Source organism: Macrosteles quadrilineatus, unplaced genomic scaffold (genome assembly GCF_028750875.1).
Source record: "Macrosteles quadrilineatus isolate MER2022 unplaced genomic scaffold, UCM_ALF_1.0 Scaffold_2__2_contigs__length_208266976, whole genome shotgun sequence".
Classification (NCBI taxonomy): Eukaryota; Metazoa; Arthropoda; class Insecta; order Hemiptera; family Cicadellidae; genus Macrosteles; species Macrosteles quadrilineatus.
In genome coordinates, this window is record NW_026542595.1 from 50,247,808 (window position 1) to 50,271,075 (window position 23,268).

At 36.1% G+C, this 23,268-nt stretch overlaps 1 protein-coding gene across 1 annotated transcript in view; it reads right to left on the reverse strand.

Annotated features, from left to right (window-relative positions):
- Nucleotides 1-3,671: 3,671 nt before the first annotated feature.
- The window catches only part of LOC128986066 (bifunctional glutamate/proline--tRNA ligase), a 67,560-nt gene continuing 47,963 nt past the window's right edge, over nt 3,672-23,268 (reverse strand). Inside the window, exons 15-28 of the mRNA XM_054406167.1 lie at nt 21,630-22,223; nt 20,402-20,641; nt 19,335-19,496; nt 18,842-18,934; nt 15,913-16,122; nt 15,073-15,225; nt 13,664-13,781; nt 12,454-12,593; nt 11,669-11,795; nt 11,086-11,153; nt 8,889-9,062; nt 6,388-6,548; nt 5,877-6,020; nt 3,672-3,888 (exon numbers count right to left, since the gene is read on the reverse strand). Coding sequence (XP_054262142.1) covers nt 3,732-3,888; nt 5,877-6,020; nt 6,388-6,548; nt 8,889-9,062; nt 11,086-11,153; nt 11,669-11,795; nt 12,454-12,593; nt 13,664-13,781; nt 15,073-15,225; nt 15,913-16,122; nt 18,842-18,934; nt 19,335-19,496; nt 20,402-20,641; nt 21,630-22,223 — 2,541 coding nt within the window. The 3' untranslated portion in view covers nt 3,672-3,731. The remainder of the gene's footprint in view (nt 3,889-5,876; nt 6,021-6,387; nt 6,549-8,888; nt 9,063-11,085; nt 11,154-11,668; nt 11,796-12,453; nt 12,594-13,663; nt 13,782-15,072; nt 15,226-15,912; nt 16,123-18,841; nt 18,935-19,334; nt 19,497-20,401; nt 20,642-21,629; nt 22,224-23,268) is intronic.

The following is a 23,268-nucleotide window of genomic DNA, read 5'->3' on the forward strand; positions in this document are numbered from 1 at the left end:
GTGATTATTATCTTATTTTTCCACACCTGGATGCCAATTTTGGTGAGAATTGCATTACCCACTCTCCCTGTGAATTGGTACCAAAGATGAAAAATTTTCTACTTTCAAGCTCCATTAATATTAATATCTCCTTAATATTCAAAATAAAAAAATTTTTCTTATATATTTGTATCTCTAATTTTTCGTACAATTGAACAATAACAAAAAATCAGACACGAAAATTTACGACCAAACACCCTTACCCAAATTGTCCTTATACAATGTTTCTGTGCAAGGTTAGCACCTTTTTCAACTGCATTGCTTTGAACAACAGCAATAGTGGTTTCTGTCATCTACTTCTTGAGATAGTGTAATTAAATACCCCCGCCGCAGCAAACCTGCCGACTAAGCGAATTTACATTTTTCTGAATTCATTTTCAATTAAATATATTTAAATAGCATTAGGTTTAACGAGTACCTAGGTTTGCTGCTACAAGGAAACTATTAAAGTGTGTTTTTAGTAAAAATATTGATAGCTTAATATAAAAATAAATAAATTTGCCAAGTTTGATCAAAATATATCCATAAACAAGCAAACTACAACATTTAACAATATTCTCCATAAGAATAAAATGGGAATTTTAAATTTACAATATTTTAATCTTCTCCGTTACCAATAACCGAACAGAAATACTTTTATATACTAAATTATTTGTTTTTTAAGCTCTTTAAAAAGGTCTAAAGGGGAATTGGGAAATTTTGTCTTTTTGAAATTTGAAATTTAGTGAGAAAACCCAATTTTTACCCCATAAAGCCCCGTTCCCATGGTCTGATCATGCTGGTTCGCGAACTCATTCAAGTTCATCCCGCTTTACACCTTTAAAAAAAATTTCATCAAAATCGGACAAAAATTACTCAAGTTATTGCGTTCACGGACGTATATATATATATATATATATATCAGGGCTGTGCGAATCCAGAAATTTTGGTTCGAATCCGAATCCGAATCATAGCTGTACAGATTTTACCGAATCCGGATCGAATCCGAATACTTTAATTAGTTCCGGGTTGAATCCGAATCTAAAATTTATAGCCATTACCGAATCCGAATCTCAAATTTACAGCTGTTATCGAACCCGGATCGAATCCGAATCTTAAATTTACAGCCGTTATCGAACCCGGATCGAATCCGAATCTCAAATTTACAGCTGTTATCGATTCTGAATATTTGAACCAGTTCCGAAAGACATAATATGTCATAATTTATATTGTTTAGAATTTGGTCAAGAGAGTCCAAGATGTCCTACTTGTTTATTTTCTTTTTAAATATGTATATAGTGGATTATATAGGGTTCAAATGCGACATATGAGCCTAAGTCCGTAAGTTATGACTATTACAAGTTAACATCTCACCTCACACTGTGAGGTTAAGTTTATGTACTGATAGCCAAGATAGGGTTAAAATGCGACACGAGCCTAAGTCCGTAAGTTATAACTACCTAGGCTATTACAGATTAACATCTCACCTCCCACTGTGAGGTTAAGTTTATGTACTGATAGCCAAGATAGGGTTCAAATGCAACATGAGCCTAAGTCCGTAAGTTATGACTATTACAAGTTAACATCTCACACTGTGAGGTTAAGTTTACTGATAGCCAAGATAGGGTTCAAATGCAACCTAGGCCTAGAGAATAACACTATGGTCAGGTTCATATTATGAACCAGGCAACAAAAAATCAGAGTACACAAGTAGTTTTTAGTGTCCGCTGTCCAATTTTGACCCATTGCAGCTTAGGCATAATACCTACCTTACATCTATAAATTTGAAATCAAATATCTTAAATACCCTAAGCTAAACCCAATCTAACTTAAGTTTTCTTTGAGACCCTCAAAAAACATTGGCCCATTACAATATGAAAAAGATTGAAGATGATAAGACTAATCTGGATGATCAACTTACTGGAAGCTTTACAAACTACTAATAATCAACAATTTTGATATTAAAAATAAACAGAAATAAATAGGCCTAGGCCTAACTTAAGTTAAAAGTGAATCAAACTACCTATATGGTATAGGCTAAGTTAGGCTATAAACCAACTAATTAATTAGTTATCTATACAAAAAAAATCCTTTTTCAACCTTTTACATAAGTTTAGGTTATGTTTACACTTTAACTTGTACTTGAATGTGGCTATCTGTACCAGTACGTCATATTTTCCATTTAATCAAAAGTGCATCATCAAATCAGAACTATAAATTGGATTAGATCAATAAAGTACAAGTAACACTTTTCTTATAGAACATAACTTAGGCCTAATAAAAAACACAGTTTAACGTATAATTATTAATTTATTTATTTTCCTAAGGTCCATTCTGGCGTCCATTTTCATTTTGTCATACTGATGGATGAGTCGAGTGCTGTCAGTGTCATTGTCCCGTTGTCCTTTCGTTTTCGTTCTATTAGTTGTCGTAATAAGTCACTCAAGAGTCAAACTTAAATGTTCCAGTTCCAATCCCAATTCCTGGTTCAATGAATCAACTCGACAGACGACACCATAGACGACACTGATCATTGATTGATCAAGAAGCAAGAAACCCAACCACGTCCGCCATTCCATGTATCCACACACGACCAAAAAGAATAATCCCGCCTGCTGGGTCGAGAAATCCCGTTTTATCCCGTATGGTCTTTTTAGTTTAATTCCGAGTGTTATTTATGTTTGACGTATCATGTTTAAATAGTTGTTTAAACATTGATATTATGTTTTGCTACAGGGGTTTACCAATTGGAGTTTGTTTTTCCCTAAAACTAAGTAGAAAAAATTAAAAACAGACGTCATAGCTGAAAAATCCGTTTTATCCCGCATCCAATTTAAATCCCGATCGTGGTCTAAAAGTCCCGTTTTCGGGATAATAATCTGAGTCACTGCCGCCATTTCGTTCTCTGTTGGTTCTTGGTTCTAAAACCGACTGACGGAACGACTAAAACTGACCAAGTGAAGTGAAAACCCGGCGAGTGCAATTCAACGACGGAGCCAACGAGTCGATTGTCGAATCAACTGCTCCATAATAATCCGCTTGCAAAACTACCGGTGCGATGGCCGATGATATTACAATTTACTGAAGGAACGAAATAGATTTTACCCTAAATACAGTTTTCTCTAGCTCTAGGTCAGCTGGCAGTTGGTGCTTTAGTGCTTTTGTTTCTAATCTTTGAATGCTGGAGCCAATTTTTAATCAAAATCAGATTATGAAAATGATATTTAAATTCTCATATCGAATCCCAACTCGGATCTCTTTCCGGTACATTCGAATATCGAATCCGAACCCGGGTCTCTTTCCGGTAAATTCGAATATCGATTCCGAATCCGAATAGAGTTAGAAACAGAAGATTCGTTCTCGAATCCGAATCGAATCTCCAAAAAGATTCGGATTCGATTCGTTTTTCGAACTATTCGCACAGCCCTGATATATATAAATTTGAACGAATGGTGTTTTTGGCCGCTGGGGACATCAAAATGAAAAAGTAAATCAGTCCCAGGTCTAGGTCTTACCGTGTCACCTACGGTAATAGCTACTTCCCTATAGGAAAATTTGCTAAAATTAATTTGACCTAATGGTTGGGACTGGAGACCTTAATAAATAAATAGAAATCATGGTTTGGGTAATATTTAAAAGTAAAATTGGAAGAGTAAAATACAAGGAAAATGATAAATTTTCATTTATTAATAAATTGTAGGATTTTCTAATTTCTAGTATGATCGGCCAAACAGAGTGTAGTATTTGGCAGGTTTGGAGCATGCGTGGTGAATACACTTGGTGCCAGGCTTGACTCCACCGTGAGGTTGGTCGAAGGGGATACACAGACTCTTGGCTCCCATAGCTGGAGCACCTGCCTCCACCTCCACACTGCAACACATGTCAAACTTGTGATATATAGTAGAATCAGGAGTCTGTGGTATAGTCGGTTTCCGGGTCAAAATCGTTATAGTACACGGTTACCAATATCTTAACAATTTTCATCTCAGATTGTATCTAAACCATTATTTATAATTTTGATGTATTGACATCACCACGGTTCATGGTTTTCTATCAATAATTACAATACATTATTAAAACTTTGCTCTCAACAGACAAGAAATAAAAAAAAGTTAAGATTCATTACTAAGATAAGTCATAGCTATCATCAAGATTGGTTTTAGAATTAGGTTAAGATTTTTTTGCATTAAAGAAGCAACAATTTAAAAGATTATTTAACACGTTCGTGGTGATAGTTTAACTGGTTTGAGCCAGTGCAAACCCACGTCGTCACAAAATACAGAATACTATTAAGCAGTGCTGTGGGAACTTTCTGATTTTTAACTCTAATCCTGGCTTAAAAATAAATCATTGTGTGCCGCATTGCAGCTTGGGAGCGAGCGCACCCACCAGGATGGCATTTGGGTTTCATGCCGCCACGAACGTGTTAACATAGCTGGTAGCTTTATTCAAGCTAACACAATAACTGAGTGTTACATTTTTTTTACTTTTAAAAACATATCAATTGTGCAATGTATCTTTCAGTACAGTCGTAGTAACAAGATGATCACATTCAATGGATGGCGGAGGCGATAGTAAAGAAAAGAAGAGGGGGAAAAATATCAAATCTCAAAACTTATATATAGTCTACAATAATATTAATTTCAAATATTGTACAATTTCTACAATATTACTGATCTGGTTATATTATAGGCCAAAAAGTTATATCTGCATTCTGAACTTAATACTTCGTTATTCCATATAATGAGAATTACTCGTATGAGATTATGACAAAAGAGATGCTCCTTCCTCAGTACTGTTAAATGAAACTTGGTGCGGTCGTAAGCTGTAATAACACAATATGATCCACGCATTGTGCAATATAGATTCAACCTACTCAATAAGTTGTACTCATGGGATCATTAAATATAAAGATGGACAGGTCCCGAAATTTTGGGAAAAAATATTCCCCATTTTCGGGACGGGATTACATTTGATTCGGGAATTTTCCGGGACGGGATTTGATCCGATCGTCGGCGATTTTACCGTAAGCGAGTGGCGATGACGCCGCTGTCGCGAGAGATTTTCACGATAGTTCCGTGAACGCAGGAGGCGAAGTCATTTCGACGATCACGCCGTGACCGCGGCGTCATACCGACGATCACGCCGGGTTGGCGAAGTAACCGCGGAGTTATACCGACGATCACCCCGTGACCACGGAGTCACACCGACGATCACGCCGTGACCATGAAGTCATACCTACGATCATGCCGTGACCGCGGAGTCATACCCACGATCATGCCGTGACCGTTGAGTTATACAGACGATCCCGCCAAGACTGTGAGTCATACAGATGATCACGCAGTGACCGCGAGTCATTTTGACGATCACACCGTGACTGTGAGTCATTTCGACCGCGAGTCACAAGTTTCTATACCTGTAAGTTTTTACACATTTTTTGTTTTTATATATCAGTGCCACAAATGGTAAAAATTGATTTTGTTTATCATGTTTGGTAACTGCAATGCCCAATACTTTCTTTTTAATCACAGGAAAAAATCCCGTCCCGTCCCGTCCCGAAAATTGGGAAGGAAATAAAAATCCCGTCCTGTCCCGTCCCGAACTAAAAATTCAATCCCGTCCATCCCTAATTAAATAAGACTTGTTATCAAGGTTGACTTCTTATTGAGGTTTGCAATAGCATGTGATTAGGGGTACATTAGTTCAAGGGAATTTGAAAATTATACTTGTTATCAAGGAAAAGGACGACTTGTTATCAAGCGTCTTGTTGTAGAGGTTCCACCTCTACCACCTCTTTTAATGTTAATTTAAAATCTGTAACAAGTAATGAATCATATTTGTAAGTCAAGCAAACTAACCTTGCACTTTCTTCTTTGATTTTGTCCTCGCAAGGTATTTCTCCGCAGAATGGAGCAAGTAGAAGGTTTTTGTTGTCCAGCTCTTTGCAGAAAGATGACCAGTCTTCTACTTCTTTTATGTGGCTCTTCAAATCCTCTGTTGCTCTGTAAAATTTATTTGGTGTGAATTTGTTTAATGTACATTTAGCCCGGTTTTTGATTGTCAGTATACGATTTTATTAACAATGTTTTTATAAAACAAGTTAACTGAAAAAGTTACAGAGAAATAGCTTTAGGTCACATTTGCCAGGCAATACTCGCCAGGCAATACTCAAGTAATAATATCCAACACAATAAAACATATGATTACTTCCAATACAGAGAGGAAAAATAGGATGAATAGCTTAACACTAAAATAAAAACATGGTTTACCTCAAGTTTATTTTCAGATCTTTATCTCAATCAATCAAATTGACCAATACATATATATATATATATATATATATAAAGCATATTCTTTGGTTACTCTTACTTGGCCAACAGATTGGAGTGAATCTCGTCCAACATTTTCTTCAAGCCAGTGGTGGCAGAAGCCATGGGGATAGTGATCTTAGACCCAGTGTCCCTCCTCACGGCTACAAGCTGTTGGTTCTTGAGGTCCTTTGGTCCGATCTCCACTCTGATTGGCACTCCCTGCAATACAATATTAACAATTAGGAATGTTCAAACTATATTCTCTGAAATATGACTTTGAAGTTTTCTATCCATGCACTGCACACCAATCTGTTGAGCATACAATAAACTTACAATATACTCTTCTTAATTTAGGCATGTGGTAACTCAGTTAAATTTAATTAATTCATTGCAACAAAACAGAATATTGAAAAAGTCCATAAGTCCTAGGCCCTTGTGCTCCACGTCACATTATTAATATTAATTTTTGTGTAAGCTTTAAATGGTTTAAGACTATTTTTTGGACAGGTGTCTGGTACCAAGATGCCTGCTGCTAACATTGACAGATTTACTGCTAACATTGTAAAATTTGTATCAATAAGGATGGTGTGTAGGAGGGGATGAGGGAAAGGCTCACACAGGGTGTCTAGTTTATTTCCATTATAAAATTCAAGACTAATTCCAGACTTTTCAAGACTAATTCCAGATTTTTCAAGACTAGTTTTTTCAACAATTAGTGCGTGTTGATACCAAAATGTATCGATTCTCGATTCTTGATACCGATACCAATTGTTATAGCTTAACAAAATTTTCTGAATAATTCTACACCAACCCCTGTCTTTGTCATAAAGTAGTATTATGATAATGTGGTGTTTTCAAGTAAAGAAATAATGCAGCAATAAAAAATTCTAACTAGCAAATTTTTTTTTCATGAAATCTTCCACGTACCGTACGTTTAGACATCATCATTGACTGCAGCGGTTACATAAACGTGATCGTCGTCGTCCGCGATCACGGCAAAATCATGAACATTTCCCGCGGCCTTGTAGACATCAATGACATCATCGTCGTCTCCCGCTGTCTCAGAAACGTCATCGTCCGCAATCGCGGCAAAATCATGAACATTTCCCGCGGCCGTGTAACATCATCGTCGTCTCCCGCGGTCACGGAAACGTCATCGTCATCTCCCGCGGTCACGGAAACGTCATCGTCATCTCCTGCGGTCACGGAAACGTCATCGTCGTCGTCCGCGATCGCGACAAACTCATGAACATTTCCCGCGGTCACGGAATCGTCATCGTCGTCTCCCGCGGTCACGGAATCGTCATCGTCGTCTCCCGCGGTCACGGAAACGCTATCCTTATCTCCCGCGGTCACGGAAACGTCATCGTCATCTCCCGCGATCGCGATAAAATCATGAACATTTCCCGCGGCCGAGCAGATATCATCGTCGTCTCCCGCAGTCACGGAAACATAATCGTCATCTCCCGCGGTCACGGAAACGTGATCGTCGTCGTCCGCGATCGCGGCAAATCATGAACATTTCCCGCGGACGTGTAACATCATCGTCGTCTCCCGCGGTCACGGAAACGTCATCGTCGTCTCCCGCGGTCACGGAAACGTCATCCTTATCTCCCGCGGTCACGGAAACGTCATCGTCAACTCCCGCGATCGCGATAAAATCATGAACATTTCCCGCGGCCGAGCAGATATCATCGTCGTCTCCCGCAGTCACGGAAACATAATCGTCATCTCCCGCGGTCACGGAAACGTGATCGTCGTCGTCCGCGATCGCGGCAAAATCATGAACATTTCCCGCGGCCTCACCCGCGATCGCGGCAAAATCATGAACATTTCCCGCGGCTGTTCAGACATCACCGTCATCTCCCGCGGTCACGGAAATGTTATCGTCATCGTCCGCGATCACGGCAAAATCATGAACATTTCCCGCGGCCGTGTAGACATCATCGTCATCTCCCGCGGCCGTGTAGACATCATCGTCATCTCCCGCGGTCACGGAAACGTCATCGTCATCTCCCGCGGTCACGGACACGTCATCGTCATCTCCCGCGGTCACGGAAACGTCATCGTCGTCGTCCGCGATCGTGACAAAATCATGAACATTTCCCGCGGCCGAGCAGATATCATCGTCGTCTCCCGCGGTCACGGAAACGTCATCGTCGTCTACCGCGGTCACGGATACGTCATCGTAGTCTCCCGCTGTCACAGTCGTCTTTCGTGGTTTCGGAAACGTCATCGTCGTCGTCCACTATCTCGGCAAAATCGTGAACATTTCCCGAGGCCGTGTAGACATCATCATTGGCTTTTGCGGTTACGTAATTGCAAGACGACGATCGCGGCAAAATCATGAAAATTCCCGACTTTGAAATCAAATTTAAGACTAAATCCCGACTTTCAAGACCATTTTGAAATTCAATACTAATTCCCGACTTTCCCGATTTTCCCGACTACTAGACACCCTGCTCACAGCACTGGGAATCTCACCACTAGACACTGCGACAACTAGACAAAATAACAAAAGCAACGTTGGTGATAAAATGGTTCTTGTGTGCGCCTCACCTTGAGCTCCCAGTGGTTAAACTTCCAGCCTGGTGAGTAGTTGTCTCTGTAGTCCCCTTGTACACGTATGTCTGCAGCCCTCAGCTGAGTCTCCAGACCTTGACAAGCTGACAGTAGAGATTTGCGGTCATCATCCTTCAGACTCACTGTCACCCCACACATCACCACAATCACCTGTACAATACAAACAATGGCAAACACATTTTTGGATTGTTTATTCTTATTGATTTTAAGCATTCAGGAGGTTTAAAGCCAGATAATTTTGATAGTTTACTAATAATGATAAATATTTTAGCTGTACTTTTAATTTTTAAAATTTTCTTCTAATTAAATTTGGGTTTTTGAAGTACAGTAGAACCCTGGTTAACCAAAATAAAAGGGGGGGAGCCGTTTCGGATAACCAATTCTTCAGTTAACCCGTCATATGCGAAAAATATCCTATGTATTACCACAGTGTGTATGGACAATGAATTAAAAATAATGTCTATATAATACAGTATTTTATTTCATCTACAAAAATATTACAATGGGTTAGACACAAAGTAAACACCTCACAGTTTACATTTTCCTTATTGTACTTATATTTTAGCCCTGAATTAATTTATGGAACCGTTTCAGTTAACCCAGGTTTCAGTAAACCCGATTTCGGTTAACGGGAGTTTTACTTTTACTAAGACTTGTAAAATGTTTCTAAAATGAACATTTTATGTTTTTTTTTTTTAGTGAAAAATGAGGAATTGACTCTTGGCTCTATATGTAATTTTTTCATGAAAAAATCTATATTTAGTTGGTTCTGTGTTCTCTGTTTTGTAAACACAGGGTTTTGGTTTGTTGAGGTTTATATTGAATCCAAGCTATAAGCTATATATTTCTTAAGACACAATTTTATTATTTCTATTTATTACAAAAACTTGGTGCAAAATTGCAATTCCTAAATCAATAAGGTTCTATCTATCAATATTGTTAAGGAAAATTTGGTTATAAGGTTCCAATTGCAAGTTAAAACCTTGATGAATTTACTACCTATCTTGCGATTTTTCTAACCAATAAGGTTCTAACTGGCAGTTGCAACTCTCATGCTCTAGGCTATTAAGAAAAATGAAAATAAAACAGTTCTATCTGGTTGTTTAAAACCTTATTGCACAACTCAAACGCTCAGCTAAGAGCTATAAGGTTGCTCACTTAACAGAAAATGCTTAATTATTTAATATCGTGAGCTGTCTTGTAAATAATGTTGATTTAAAAGATACTTTCAAGTAATGGTAAGAAACGAGAAAATTCTATGGTGCTATCCCAAGCCTAGAAAGTATTATTTCTGAAATGCTGAAACTTTGAAAGGCTCTCCTGAAAAGTTGTGCTTGATCCTTTTGGAACCCTACTGTTCTAAGGTCGCGATTTGTTATGTTTGGTCCAAAAGTGAGGCCTTTTGGGTAAGTGTCAGGAAATATATATTTCTGACCTTGGGGTGGAATTTAATTTTATTCAGGATTTTTTGGGGCAGGATTAGTTCTAGTTGTCAGCGATTTTGACAATGAAGAAGTTCGGGGAATGCGGGAGATGTTCATGAGTTTGCCGGTATGGCGCGTGACAATGATGATATCTCTGTGATTGCACAAGATGTTCCAAACTTTGCCACTATTTCAGTAAAAGATTAAGGTGTATATGCGATCACAGATGATGTTTACGAAATTGCCACAATCACGTTAGATGTCCACGATTTCAACAGTATGGCAGGTGACGATAATGTACCCACGATTGCAGACAATATCCACATTTTGTCGCTATTGTTAGTGGATATGATGTCCCTATTATTGAGTGAGATGTTAACAATTTTTATGCTATGGCAGGTGATAATGATGAAGTCCCTACAATTGTGGAAGATAGTACAACGATGGTGTCACAATCAAGGATTACAGTCATGATGACATGGAACAGTGCAATTAAAACCACATAATTGATTTTGGTTGTTATTATTGTTGTTTGCAAACTGAAGTTTCTATTTTTGCCCAAAAATAAAAATCCTGTCCTGTTTCCCTCCCAAAAAAAGGAAGAAAAATAAAATCCCCCCCGTCCTGAACCTATAGTACAATCTCGTCCCCTTGCTAATAATATGAACAACTCAATAAAAATAGTGGGAAAGATGAAATATTAGCAATAAACAATAACCTTTATTCTGTTAATGGAATTCATGTAATACCTGTACGTCTGCCACTCTTGGAGGGAGCACTAGACCTTGGTTGTCTGCGTGGATCATTATCATAACACCTGAAAAAACAACAGTTAATCTTACATAGCAAAGGTAACATACAGTTTGGTTCTAATTGAAAATAATTTTAGCAGCACTGATCACTGATAGACAATGTCAAATTTGGTTCTAACAGTTATAATTTTTTTTCTTGAAAAAATCTCAGAAGAAACCAATTAGTTTAATGTGTTAACCATTTTGTGAATATCAACTACTTGAGTTTGCGCTTCTTTTCCTTCCTTAATTGGCACCACAAAATCTTTTTAGGAACATTTTCATTTTCCAAAGACGTATCATCTAAATACTAAGTAGCCCATATATTTATTTTATTTTATGATAATTCATTGTAGGTTTAAACTTAGAACCCCAGGGATTGTGTATGTTTTTATTTGTCCTCATACTCAATTTGTTTGTACAACTTAATCTGCATCAGAGTAACAAGCTCCAAACCAATTAACATTAAATGTTTTGCAGGAGAAAAATTTAATTTCTTAATCAGTTAATAACTTCTTCCATAACTTAAATAAGACGTTACCTATTGTTCTGGTAGTCAAACCCCAGGAGTTTTGGTATACAAACTGTCTCTCTTGAGTTTCAGGATCTTCGTAGTCAATCTCAAACATTTTTGAAAAGTTTTGCCCTAGATGGTGTGATGTGGCTCCCTGTAAACAGTCCTTATTGTTAGTACATGAATAGTCAATATTATTTTCACTACACTACACAGTTAGCAGCTGGTTTCTGTAGCCTACACTTTTTAGTCGAGAAAGATGTTATTCACAGAAAGGGACAGGTAACATCAACAGTGGATGTTTAGTGGAGTGCAGTAAATTTACCGATCAGTTTTGCAATAGGCTTTAAACGAACCTAGCATGCCCACCACATCAACGCACCTCCCCCACCTATAACAAAATCGCCCACCACAACAATGCAAATACAGTATTCAAGTTTGAATCAATTCAATTGACAAATGGCATTGTTTAGAGTATTTATATGATTTACGAATTTATTGCGGAAAGAGAAAAACTGTGTAATTCCACATGAAATAATATCTAAGTCAAACAAAATAAACTCAAATTTGCTGTCTGATGAATCCTAAAACAGGTATAAGTTGTAGTATTTCATGTTTTCAAAGCGGTAAAAATGTTAGTCTACATCTCTAAAATAGCAGAAAACTTATATTGTTGGTAGTAGGACAAATTTACCGTACGAAACTAATACCCGGGAGGGTATTTACAGAACTTTCCTGAAATCAGCACAAACATCCACAGAACTTTCAAGACTCTTGTTAACAAAAACATAGTTCAACAAGCCCACACTCACCTGTATTGCTCTGCCACTAGCTGAGATGAAGGCCTCAACAGTAGTAGTGTACACAGCTCCAGCAAACTTTTCCTTCTCGGTTTTCCTCCCCTTAACGACAGGAATAGCCAAAAGTTCAGTGTAAACTCCTTCATACAAACCTACAAATAAAAAAAGGATGTAAGGGTTTTCGCTGTAACATCCATTTTTTACCCGTCCTACTTAGCCGATTTCTAAAATTGAGATGTCATTGTAAAGGGGATGATCATGTTAGGTGAAGAATGGTAACTAAGAGGTAATTTCCTTTAGGGATTCGTCCCCAGCGTTTAATTTATTTCTAGGCTTCACTTTAAGATCCAGTGTTGCTGACTAACTTTTCTTTATAACGGTTTTAAATGTGAATTTTAATTTAACAGCTGATCCTTTAGTTTAATGTTTAACTACAGTTAGGTTGTAAACTAGAGACAAAACAGTTTATAAAACTTAACGTTAAACAGGCTAGCGGTACTTTTATTTATTATTTATGAATCTCATTGAGGTAGGCAAATCACTCTTTATGGTGGTGTACAATAAACAAATTTATTTTAATTATTGTAAATAAGTAGTTTTATCTACCGTCCTAATAACTGTTTGAAACAAACATAATCTTTGAAAGGTAAAAGAGTGTTATAATTTCTGTTTTGGCTTGCAAACAAGTTTTGAACCCCTCTCATACAATTTTATTAGTAGAATACCCATAGGAAAATGTGTTGATGTATCTATCAAAGAAGAATGGCTTGTTAATTAAATTTGAATATATTTGATCATCCCGAGGATCAATTAAAATCAAATTAATTCAACTATTTACAGAGATTTACAGAGGTACCACAAGGATTACTTGTGCCGTTTCGTTTGCATTTATATTTCTACAAATACAATCCATAATTGTCTTCATACAATTAATTTTTATAGGTTATAGTGGCATGACAATTTTGGACCAAGACCCTTGGAAAGAATTTTTTAGTCTCCTTTTAGAGAAACAAAGTTAGATAAAAGTCTTTGGTTCGACTGAGGTCAGTGAAGAACATATTTAAACTTAACATTTAGAGAATCCTTCTTTATAGCAGTAAATTCAAAGTAAATATACCAGAAAAGTTAAGCTATTAATAAAAAACACCTAAAAAGTTCTTCTTGGTCCCTCAAAATTCTGCTCCCTCTCCTCACAAGTAAGACAGTTGGTTGGTAAGCTCACCTAAAATGTCCATAACCTCTTGCTCAGCATCAGGTAAGCTAGCATGAGCCGTGTGACCCTCTTGCCACAGGAACTCTCTGGTGCGAAGGAAAGGTTGAGGGTGTTTAAATTCCCATCTCTACAAAATGATAACAACGATAGAGAAAGAAACTGAAACAACTCGAAAATGAAAACTGATCATATGTTACTAAAAAACACTGAATGATTGTATAAGTTGTGTAAAATACATTGGCATCAACAAAAGTAGTTTAAACTATAAGTAAAGATTTTTGATTTAGATTCCTTATTTTTAAATATTCTGGATTCCATTGCAATTGAAGAGTCATTGATTCTGTCTCTTCTGTGATTTCTGATTTTTTTTATTATGGTTCTATTGGCCAATCAAGTTACAAATTATAATGGGTATATAATTAAAAATATTTTATCCCAAATAAATTAAAGATGGGTGTTGAATGGAGTAAGAAGCCTTGTGTAGCTAACTTTGTTACTAACTAAGACCAGTTGTTTCATTAGCAAGGATATACAGGGTGTTTTTTTAAAAAACTTGCATCTTTATTTATGTAAAAACCGCAATAGATAGAAATATGCAGTTTGCGGGAATCATCTATTGACGTAGGGGGCCCAATTTTTTTGAATTCACCGTTACATTCACATTCCCCCCTGCCCACAACTTAATTTTTTTAAATAGCAAGGTACCCCTTGTGACATATCAAATGAAAGAGCATTAAAAAAGAAAATGTTTGATGATAAAAATTGAAAATCGGTTCATAAATTTGTGAGATATCCCCCCCCCCCTCCCCGGAATTCAATTTTTTTTTGAAGCAAGGTACTCCTTGTGACATATCAAATGAAAGAGCATGAAAAAAGAAAATGTTTGGTGAAATTTATTTTTTATTTGATATGTCACAAGGGGTACCTTGCTATTTAAAAAAAATTTAGTTGGTGGCAGGGGGGGAATGTGAATGTAACGTTGAATTAAAAAAAAATTGGGCCCCCTACGTCAATAGATGATTCCCGCAAACTGCATATTTCTATCTATTGCGGTTTTTACATAAATAAAGATGCAAGTTTAAAAAAAAACACCTGTATATAAAATGTATAAAGTGAATAAAGATAATTTGTTTTGATTTTGATTTGATTTGATCATTTATTTAAAGCCAATGATCACGGACAGCTGGGTCCAGTTTCAAACCATCAAAACTACTAACTTTTTTCAGGATCGAATTAAGGTCATTTTAATTTTCAGGCAAGCACTATAACCCATCAGCTGCATTTTGCAAAGAATAAGAATGGGAAGTAAACAGTAACACACAATTTATTAGTGTGACTCAATTTCCTAATGGTAAATAGTCGACGAATGATTTTAGCATGAAACTAAAAGTTTAGAACACCTAATATGCAGTTCTCACCACAACATTGTTCCACTGGTTTAGCTTGATTGGTAGATCTCTGTGTGATTGTACCCACTTGGCGTAGGCTGGGTACATGACAGTCTCACTGGTGGGTCTGATGGCGATGGGCTCAGCCAGCTCCGAGTCCCCTGACTTGGTTACCCACGCCACCTGTCAATCAAATATCATGTTAGTAGACTCCCTGTAGTCCTGCATTGGTCTTATGCCAGTCATTCACCCGCAATTGAGTTTATTACAACAAGAACAAAATTGTTCCTTTAGTTTCTGATTCTAAAAAATATCTACCTCCATTCAGTCTACTATTGCTGCCTAAGATGAGAGTATGTTATGCACTGACTTAATATTAATCAACCAGTGTAATCAAGCAAGGAATTTTTCAACCTAAGAAGATAATGTAAACCAAAGAAAATAAACTAAATAATTATTTTAAAGCAAGAACAATTTCATATTTTTATTTATTTTTCACACTAATGTATTTCTTGAAATAATAAATAAAGATGTTTGTATATTGTCTATTTTCAAATCAAGTATTTTATACTCAATCTTCTTGAAACAAGAATACCAGTTTTAAATTTGTATGAGAATTGTATACAAGTTTTATTCATGTGGTGTACTTGCTACAAATAACATTTGCAAAAAATACATACAGGTTACCATTCATTGCACTAGGGAACATAAATGTTAGACAGACTATACATTTGGGTCCTATATTATGTAGGCAAAGTATTATATTTGGAGGCAATAGAAACATTTTGGCAAGTCTTCTAGTTCTAGCCAAACGTTTGGTCACGAGTGTTGGCCATTACAATTACTCGCCACATTACAGTTACAACTAACCTCTGGAGCAAAGTCAGAGACATGAGTTTTTTCCTTCTCAAGAACAGCTCTAGACACAAAGATGGGGAAGTAGCAGTTCTTGACTCCGTAGCGCTTGATCCCAGCATCCAGCCAGTCCCGGATGTGCTCCCAGATACTGAAGGCCCAGGGTCGTAGTATGTAGCAGCCACTGACATCGTAGTACTCTATCAGCTCTCCTTTGGTGATCACCTAAACACAAACAAAATGTTTATATGAGTACCACGAAGCATGTCAACAAATGGCTACTACAAAACAAAAAAAGCTTTTTGTGTTCGGACTAATGCTATTGTTAGTGTTCAGCGGAACTTTTGGACTAAATTTCAAAGAGGAGTCATCGGAACTGTCTAGCTCGTTAGGTGAGGCAATTCAAGACAACTGGATGTCTTTGTGCCGGGAAGAGATTGGGCCGTCCTCAGACTCCGCTATACGCTGTGGAGAGAATTAAAGCTAGGATTGTAAGTAGCCATATGTTGTCAGGCTGCGTGGTACTCAACTTAGAAGCAACTAAGACAAAACACAACCTTGTCAAGTTTTGCACCATTCTTATTGAATAACCCTCTATTGCACTTTGTAGAGTAAAAGATTTTGAAGTTATGAGCTATGTCTGGACTTTGTGTACTAATCCTGTTATTTTAAGGTACACTGTCTCTAAAGCTCAAGTTGACTATTTTTTAAATTTTTAGCAAATTTCCCTATAGGGAAGTAGCTATTACCGTAGGTGGCATGGTAAGACCTAGGCCCGGGACCGATTTACTTTTTCATTTTGATGTCCCCAGAGGCCAAAAACACCATTCGTTCTAATTTGTATATATGTATATATATATATATATACTAGCTGTACCCGCGGGCTTTGCCCCGTTTAACTTCATATGTGAGCTCGTTCGCATGGCTCAATCACAGCCTGGTTGAAGTTCGTTCGCTACGCTCACTCACCTTTACGTTGGAGCTCGTTCGCTGTGCTCACACGTCCTGGTTGAAGTTCGTTCGCTACGCTCATTCACTTAGAGTTGGAGCTCGTTCGCTACGCTAACTCGCCTCCGGGTTGAAGTTCGTTCGCTGCGCTCACTCACCTTTTGGTTTCAAATTAGCTGTTGTCAAGTATTTAAAAAAAATAATAGTGCTGCACTCTGTTGGTAATCCTTGTAATTTTAATGCTATTGAACATCATAGAACAGAACCAACTTGTTTAATTGAAACAGCTGTTAAGATTCATTATATCCATATAAATATGAGTACTCATTAGGTTAACATGGGAAACTCCAGAGCCACTGGGGCGGAGCCCGAGAGTCCGATCAGAATAAAAACCACTTAGTTTTCCTATTTAATGCCTAAAGAATCAGTGTACTAAATTTCAGCCTCCTAGGTAAGTGGGAAGTGGGAGAATTAGTGATGAGTGAGTGAGTGAGTCAGTCAGTGAGTCAGTGAGGGCTTTGCCTTTTATATATATAGAAGATATATAGATTTATATATATATATATATGTGTCCGTGAACGCGATAACTTGAGTAATTTTTGTCCGATTTTGATGAATTTGGTTTTAAGGTGTAAAGCGTGATAAACTTGAATGAGTTCGCGAACCAGCATGATCGGACTATGGGAACGGGGGTTTATGGGGGGTTTTATGGGGTAAAAATAGGTTTTTCCAATTTTTGACCCTAAAAACACAACATTTCACAATTTCTTTCTAAACCATTTAGTAGAGCTTAAAAAAACAAATAATTTAGTGTATTGAAGCATTATTATGCGCCGAATGGTTACGGAGAAAATTCAAAAAATTGTAATTTTAAAATTCCCATGTTATTCTTATGGAGAATAAGTCAAGTGTTGTAGTTTGCTTGTTTATGAACATATTTTGATCAAATTTGGAAAATACATTAATTTCTTACTAAACTACAGTACCTATTAGCATTTTACATTAAAAAGACACTTTTTTACCCTCCCTGTTGCCTAAGTACCTAAGTAGGCCTACTCGTTAAACTAATTCTATTTAAATAGGGAATAAATGTGAAATTTTTAAGGAGACATTTTAGTGTAAATCCAATCAGGCAAATGGAAATTCGCTAAGTGTGCAGGTTTGCTGCGGCGGGGGTATTTTTTTATTTAAAATGTCCTCAATAATCCGATAGTAGTTACAGACTCCATTTTCAATAATGAACTTTTTTAGATTAAGAACAACAATATTGTATATGGGGAAAAATCATATATTTGTTAACATTTATTTCATAGTTTTACACTCTTCTTTTTCAAAACCCTGTATTTCGCTCCATCTCTTAAAAAATATTACACTTTTCGGTACTTTCCTGTTAAAGGGAACATTCATTATTATCGATGATTTTTTTCGATATATCGATATTAACAAATTGAAACATATCAGCTGACAACTACGATAAATATTTTTCAGTATAAGAAACTGTTCTAAAAAAATAACCTAGCATAACTAACCAAACTTGCTGTAACATTTAAAAATTCCGTGTTTAACTTGCCTTTTCTATTATGAAACCCAAACGGAATTTTTAAATGGTACAGCAAGTTTGGTTGGTTATGTTAGGTTAGCTTAGAACAGTTTCATTTTTTAATCCATATATTAGACTATTTTAGCCTAAACAAGATCAGTTAGTTATTGTTGTCAATTTGTAATGGATCGGATCGGAAAAAAAAATATCGATATATCGAAACAAAATCATCGATAATAATGAATGTTCCCTTTAACAGGAAAGTACCCACTTTTCATAATCTACAGATTCAGCATCAGTATTGAAGAATAGCGTTGAGTTAATTTTTCCTCACCCCCAAGTTGCTATTTTTCTACAAGGCCAAAATATGTCATTTGGATACACTGTAATAACTTAAACATCTCAATCAAACAATTAACGATTACAACACAAGTTGAATGTAGTAATGGAATTTACCTGAGAGTACCACTCTGGTAGATTTTCTTCCTTCTTTGCCTCCAGTCCTAATCGAGTTTGTTTCTTCAGACCTCCAGCATTAGCATCGTCAGCCTAAAAAATGACTGGTCCTTTAGATAAAGGAATAAAATATATATAATAACCATAAGAGATGCCAAATGTCAATCATGCATATTTAAGGATGAATTTGAAGATCTTTCATCTCTGAGACTAATGTACTGACTTTCCAGCTCTATTAAAACTAAAACAATAAAATGTTATCATTCTGGGTTTAATACATACAGTTTTGGTGTTGCGGGTATTACTCCACAATGTGTGTTACCAATGTTTTTCATGTTAAATACTGTAAAAGCGTGCAACTTCTTCAGCCAGAGAAAATCAAAATCCAAGGAGCTAGGAAACTGAATTTAAGATTTGCTCTTGACTGGGTAATACAACACACAAAAAAAATCAAAAGTCTATCATTGACTCTAATTTATAGAAATAATCATACTTCAGGAGTTTTTTCTTTGGCTTTCTCTTTCTTTGGTGCTGGAGGCTGCTTCTCTTTTTTCGCACTAGGAGCTCGTTTGGGTGCAGGAAAATCTTTACCAGTCAATTTCTTGTACTCTTCTTTCAGTGCAAGTAGTTGTGCCACAGCCTGGTCTATTGTTGACTGAAACAAATCCATAATATGTTCAAAATATTTTTTCATGCAGAATTAGGTTAAAAATACCAAGCTAGTAGATAAAAATAGAGAGTGAATGATGATTGAAAACAAACATCTGAAACGAAAAAAGTAAGAAAGGATAGTGACTAAACTTGTACCATAGTATTATTTCCAGACTTTATTTAAAACGTTAAACAATTTTTTAAACTGAGATTTATAAAGCTGACTGATGTTGGAGCAAATTAATTTTAATTTGAGAGAATTCCATTTGCATTAAGAAGCACCACAGTGAAAGGCTAGTCAAATGATCAAACAAATTGGGAGCAACAAAACCTGTTAGGATGCTAAGGATTATTATGTACAAGTATAGGGATCAGCTAGCTTACCTAGTAGACAGAGTCCAGAATAGCCTTGATTACACATAAAACACACGACACAACACAGAGAAACTTAATATTTTGTCCCAGATAGGGACTTCATCAGAAGGTAGATGGACAATTTTCTTTCTTCTCCCTCCTGATGAAGTCCCTAACTGGGACGAAATATTAAGTTTCTCTGTGTTTTGTCATGTGTAATCAAGGCTAATCTGGACTTTGTCTACCAGGTAAACTAGCTGATCCCTATCCTTGTACATAATAATCCTAATCAGCCAATTGGCCGTTCCCTAACTCCTAACCTGTTATAATGCTTAGTGATCAAAGGACTTGTTAAACATTTTCCGAAATTTTCACAGAGTTTATGTCGTAAAACAGTAGTACCTTGTAGCCAACCTTTAGGTAAGAGATAAAACTGGTGGTCATCTTCACTCAAAATGTATAAACAAATATGGCCCTACACCATGATGAAGTTGAATGTGCACTATAGGGAAACTTGATTGGTAGACTAGACTTTCTCTGATGGATCTTGGTTACCTTATCAGCTCCAGAGGCCTTGAGCTGACGCACAGTGTCCCCTTGCTGTGTGACTTTGGCTGTGATATCCTCAGCAGACATGTTGTTGTCTGGGGGTGGAGCGTCTACAATGTTCTCTTTGACTACAGTTTTCTTCTGCTGTGCTGCTGGAGCTGGAGCACGGGGAAAATCTTTCCCTGTCACTTGTTTGTACTCAGCCTTCAATGCCAACAGCTGAGCTACAGCCTCGTCAACTTTGTCCTAAAAAAAAAAAACAAAAAAAAACTCCTTATCATCATATAACATCAGTTGAAGAAAATAAAACAAAATAAGTATATTAATTAGGAGAGTATATGCAAGAAATGATTCAACCAACACATTAGAATTTGAAGGAACACCAAAGGCATTTTGTCTTTACTTCTAGTAGGAACTGAAATGTTTCCAACCCATTTATTTATGAAGGAGCCTTTTCTTTGGATAGGGAAATAGCAATTTTTCTGCTTAAATAAAATCTTTAATACCAATTACAATAAGAAATATAAAAAAATAAAAAATAAACTAAAAGATAAATAAAAGAATATTTAGAAATACTTGTCCTTATTCAGCCAAAAATTTGATTTGTAACAAATAATATACCAGCATCATATTTATACTTTGTTTATTTTTAATTGGATGTTTTTCTTAATTTGTTTTTCTAAACATTTATAAAGAAAAAAATACATAAAATAGCCTATGTTTATTTGTGAAATATTACAATGATACAAACTTAAATGTATGATTGTATGATAACTTAACTTAAGTGGGGCGAAAAAATGAGTGTGGCAAAAGAAAGTAAATGCAGCAATTGGTTACTTTGTATGCTGAAACCAGTGCAAGGAAGCCCACTTAGTCAGGTAACTGTAGGAAACATATTTTGAAATAAGTCAGTTATTTGACACATGTTTTTTCAAGTAATAATTAATTGTAAACCCATCTTATGATGTATTTTTTGTGATTGACAATTTTTTAAAGTTACTTCATATAAAATTAATAATATTGATACTGTATAGTTTATTTTATAGAGAAATCTAACATTCTATTAAAAACTGTGTAAGAAAATGTTGGCTAAAAGTTGATTGTAAATTGTAATATGTGTTATGTCATATTACTGATAACAACATAAACCAAGAGATAAGCTCCCGCTTATAGGACGTACGTTTCTAGTGTGAGTAGCAGTAGCAAGTATATTCTATGCGTTGTGTTGGCCTACCTTGGGTGCTCCTGATGTTTTCAGTTGTCGCACCAGGTCTCCCTGCTGGGACACTTTAGCTGTCAACAACTCGGCTGCTCCTTGTGTTTCTGGTACACTAGTTTTCACATTAGCCGTGGTTACTTCTTGCAGCTTCCACTCATTCCCTGTTACAGCTTTAAAATCCTTCTTCAGTTCCAAGAGAGCTTGTACCTCTTTATTGATGACTTCTTTGCCAGCTTTCTCGCCCTTGAGTTGTCTCACTTTATTACCCTGGGCTACAATCTTCTGGTTGAGAGCTTCAGTGTCTTTGTTGTCGACAGGTTTATTTTCCACAGCAGATTTGGGTATTTGAATCTGGGGACTCCAATCTTGACCTGTCACTTTCTTGAATTCAGCCTTTAAGTTCAACAAGATGTTAACTTCTGAGGTCACCACATCTTTAGCGGCTTTCTCACCTTTCAACTTGCGAATCTTATCACCCTGAGCTGTGATTTGCTGATGAAGTGAGTTCGCATCACCTGCTGAACAAGTCTCTGGTTGCTGCTTTGAGTCTAACGAAGCTTTTGCCTCCTTGAGAGCCAGCAGCTTCTTCACCTCTGCATCAATAGTCGCCTAAAACACAAAAAGATTGTTTGAATCCAAACATTATCATTATCATGAACAATTTGTAAAAGTAAAAGTATTCTAAAAGAGTAACTCATTGAAAGAATCAGAATCATAGAAGAACATAGTGTTAGAATAAATAAATTCATATTATTTAGGTTAAAATATGCCATGAATAATTACAGGAATTATTGAAACAGCCATGAAAATAAGAAGTAAAATTCCCATTTATTTTGTGATTCAAATAGACTAATCGAGAAACAATAATTTAGGAACCCCACAACAGCTAAATTTCTAATCAGTATACATGATTGTAATGATTCAAATATCAATGTACACCAAACAGTCCAATGCAGAACATTAGTGATAAGTTAGTGAATGAATGTAAGAATAGTCTTTATGTTAGACAACAAAGAATATTAAGTGAATAACATTGAAGTAAACCAGAAGTACATTATCTCTACAGATATCTTTACATTCCTTATCTTCTCTTTATATTTATGCAATAAGAATATAGTACACATTATATTGACTTTAAACAAAATGTTTACTTCATATAGTCTATATAGCTACTATAAACATTTAATTTTCATAACAGATGCATAGCATCAAATTTATAACTATAACTTTAAATGGATACCTCACTGAGTTTTCAACCAAATTTTACAGTATTTAACAGAGTTACATTCAATGTTTATGCATTCATGAATGTCAAAATAATTTATTTTATAACATTTGTTAAGATCATGTAAAAAAAAAACAGCAAAGAGTAGTACAGTATTTTATACTCATCTCAAAATCACTACAATAAAGATTACAATTTTACAACATTAATGGTACCGATAACCCATAATACAAGGATTATATTGCACTGAAACACTGTAAATAATGTATTACCTTGATAAATATGTCTGTTATACTAACTATATAGATATTAAATATAAAAAATAAAAAACTTACACAGGCACTTCTACCAAACCGCCTTTTACCGGATTATGGAAAGACAGATAATTTATCAGTTGTAAAAACCAGTCTTATGTACCAGGCTGTCTAA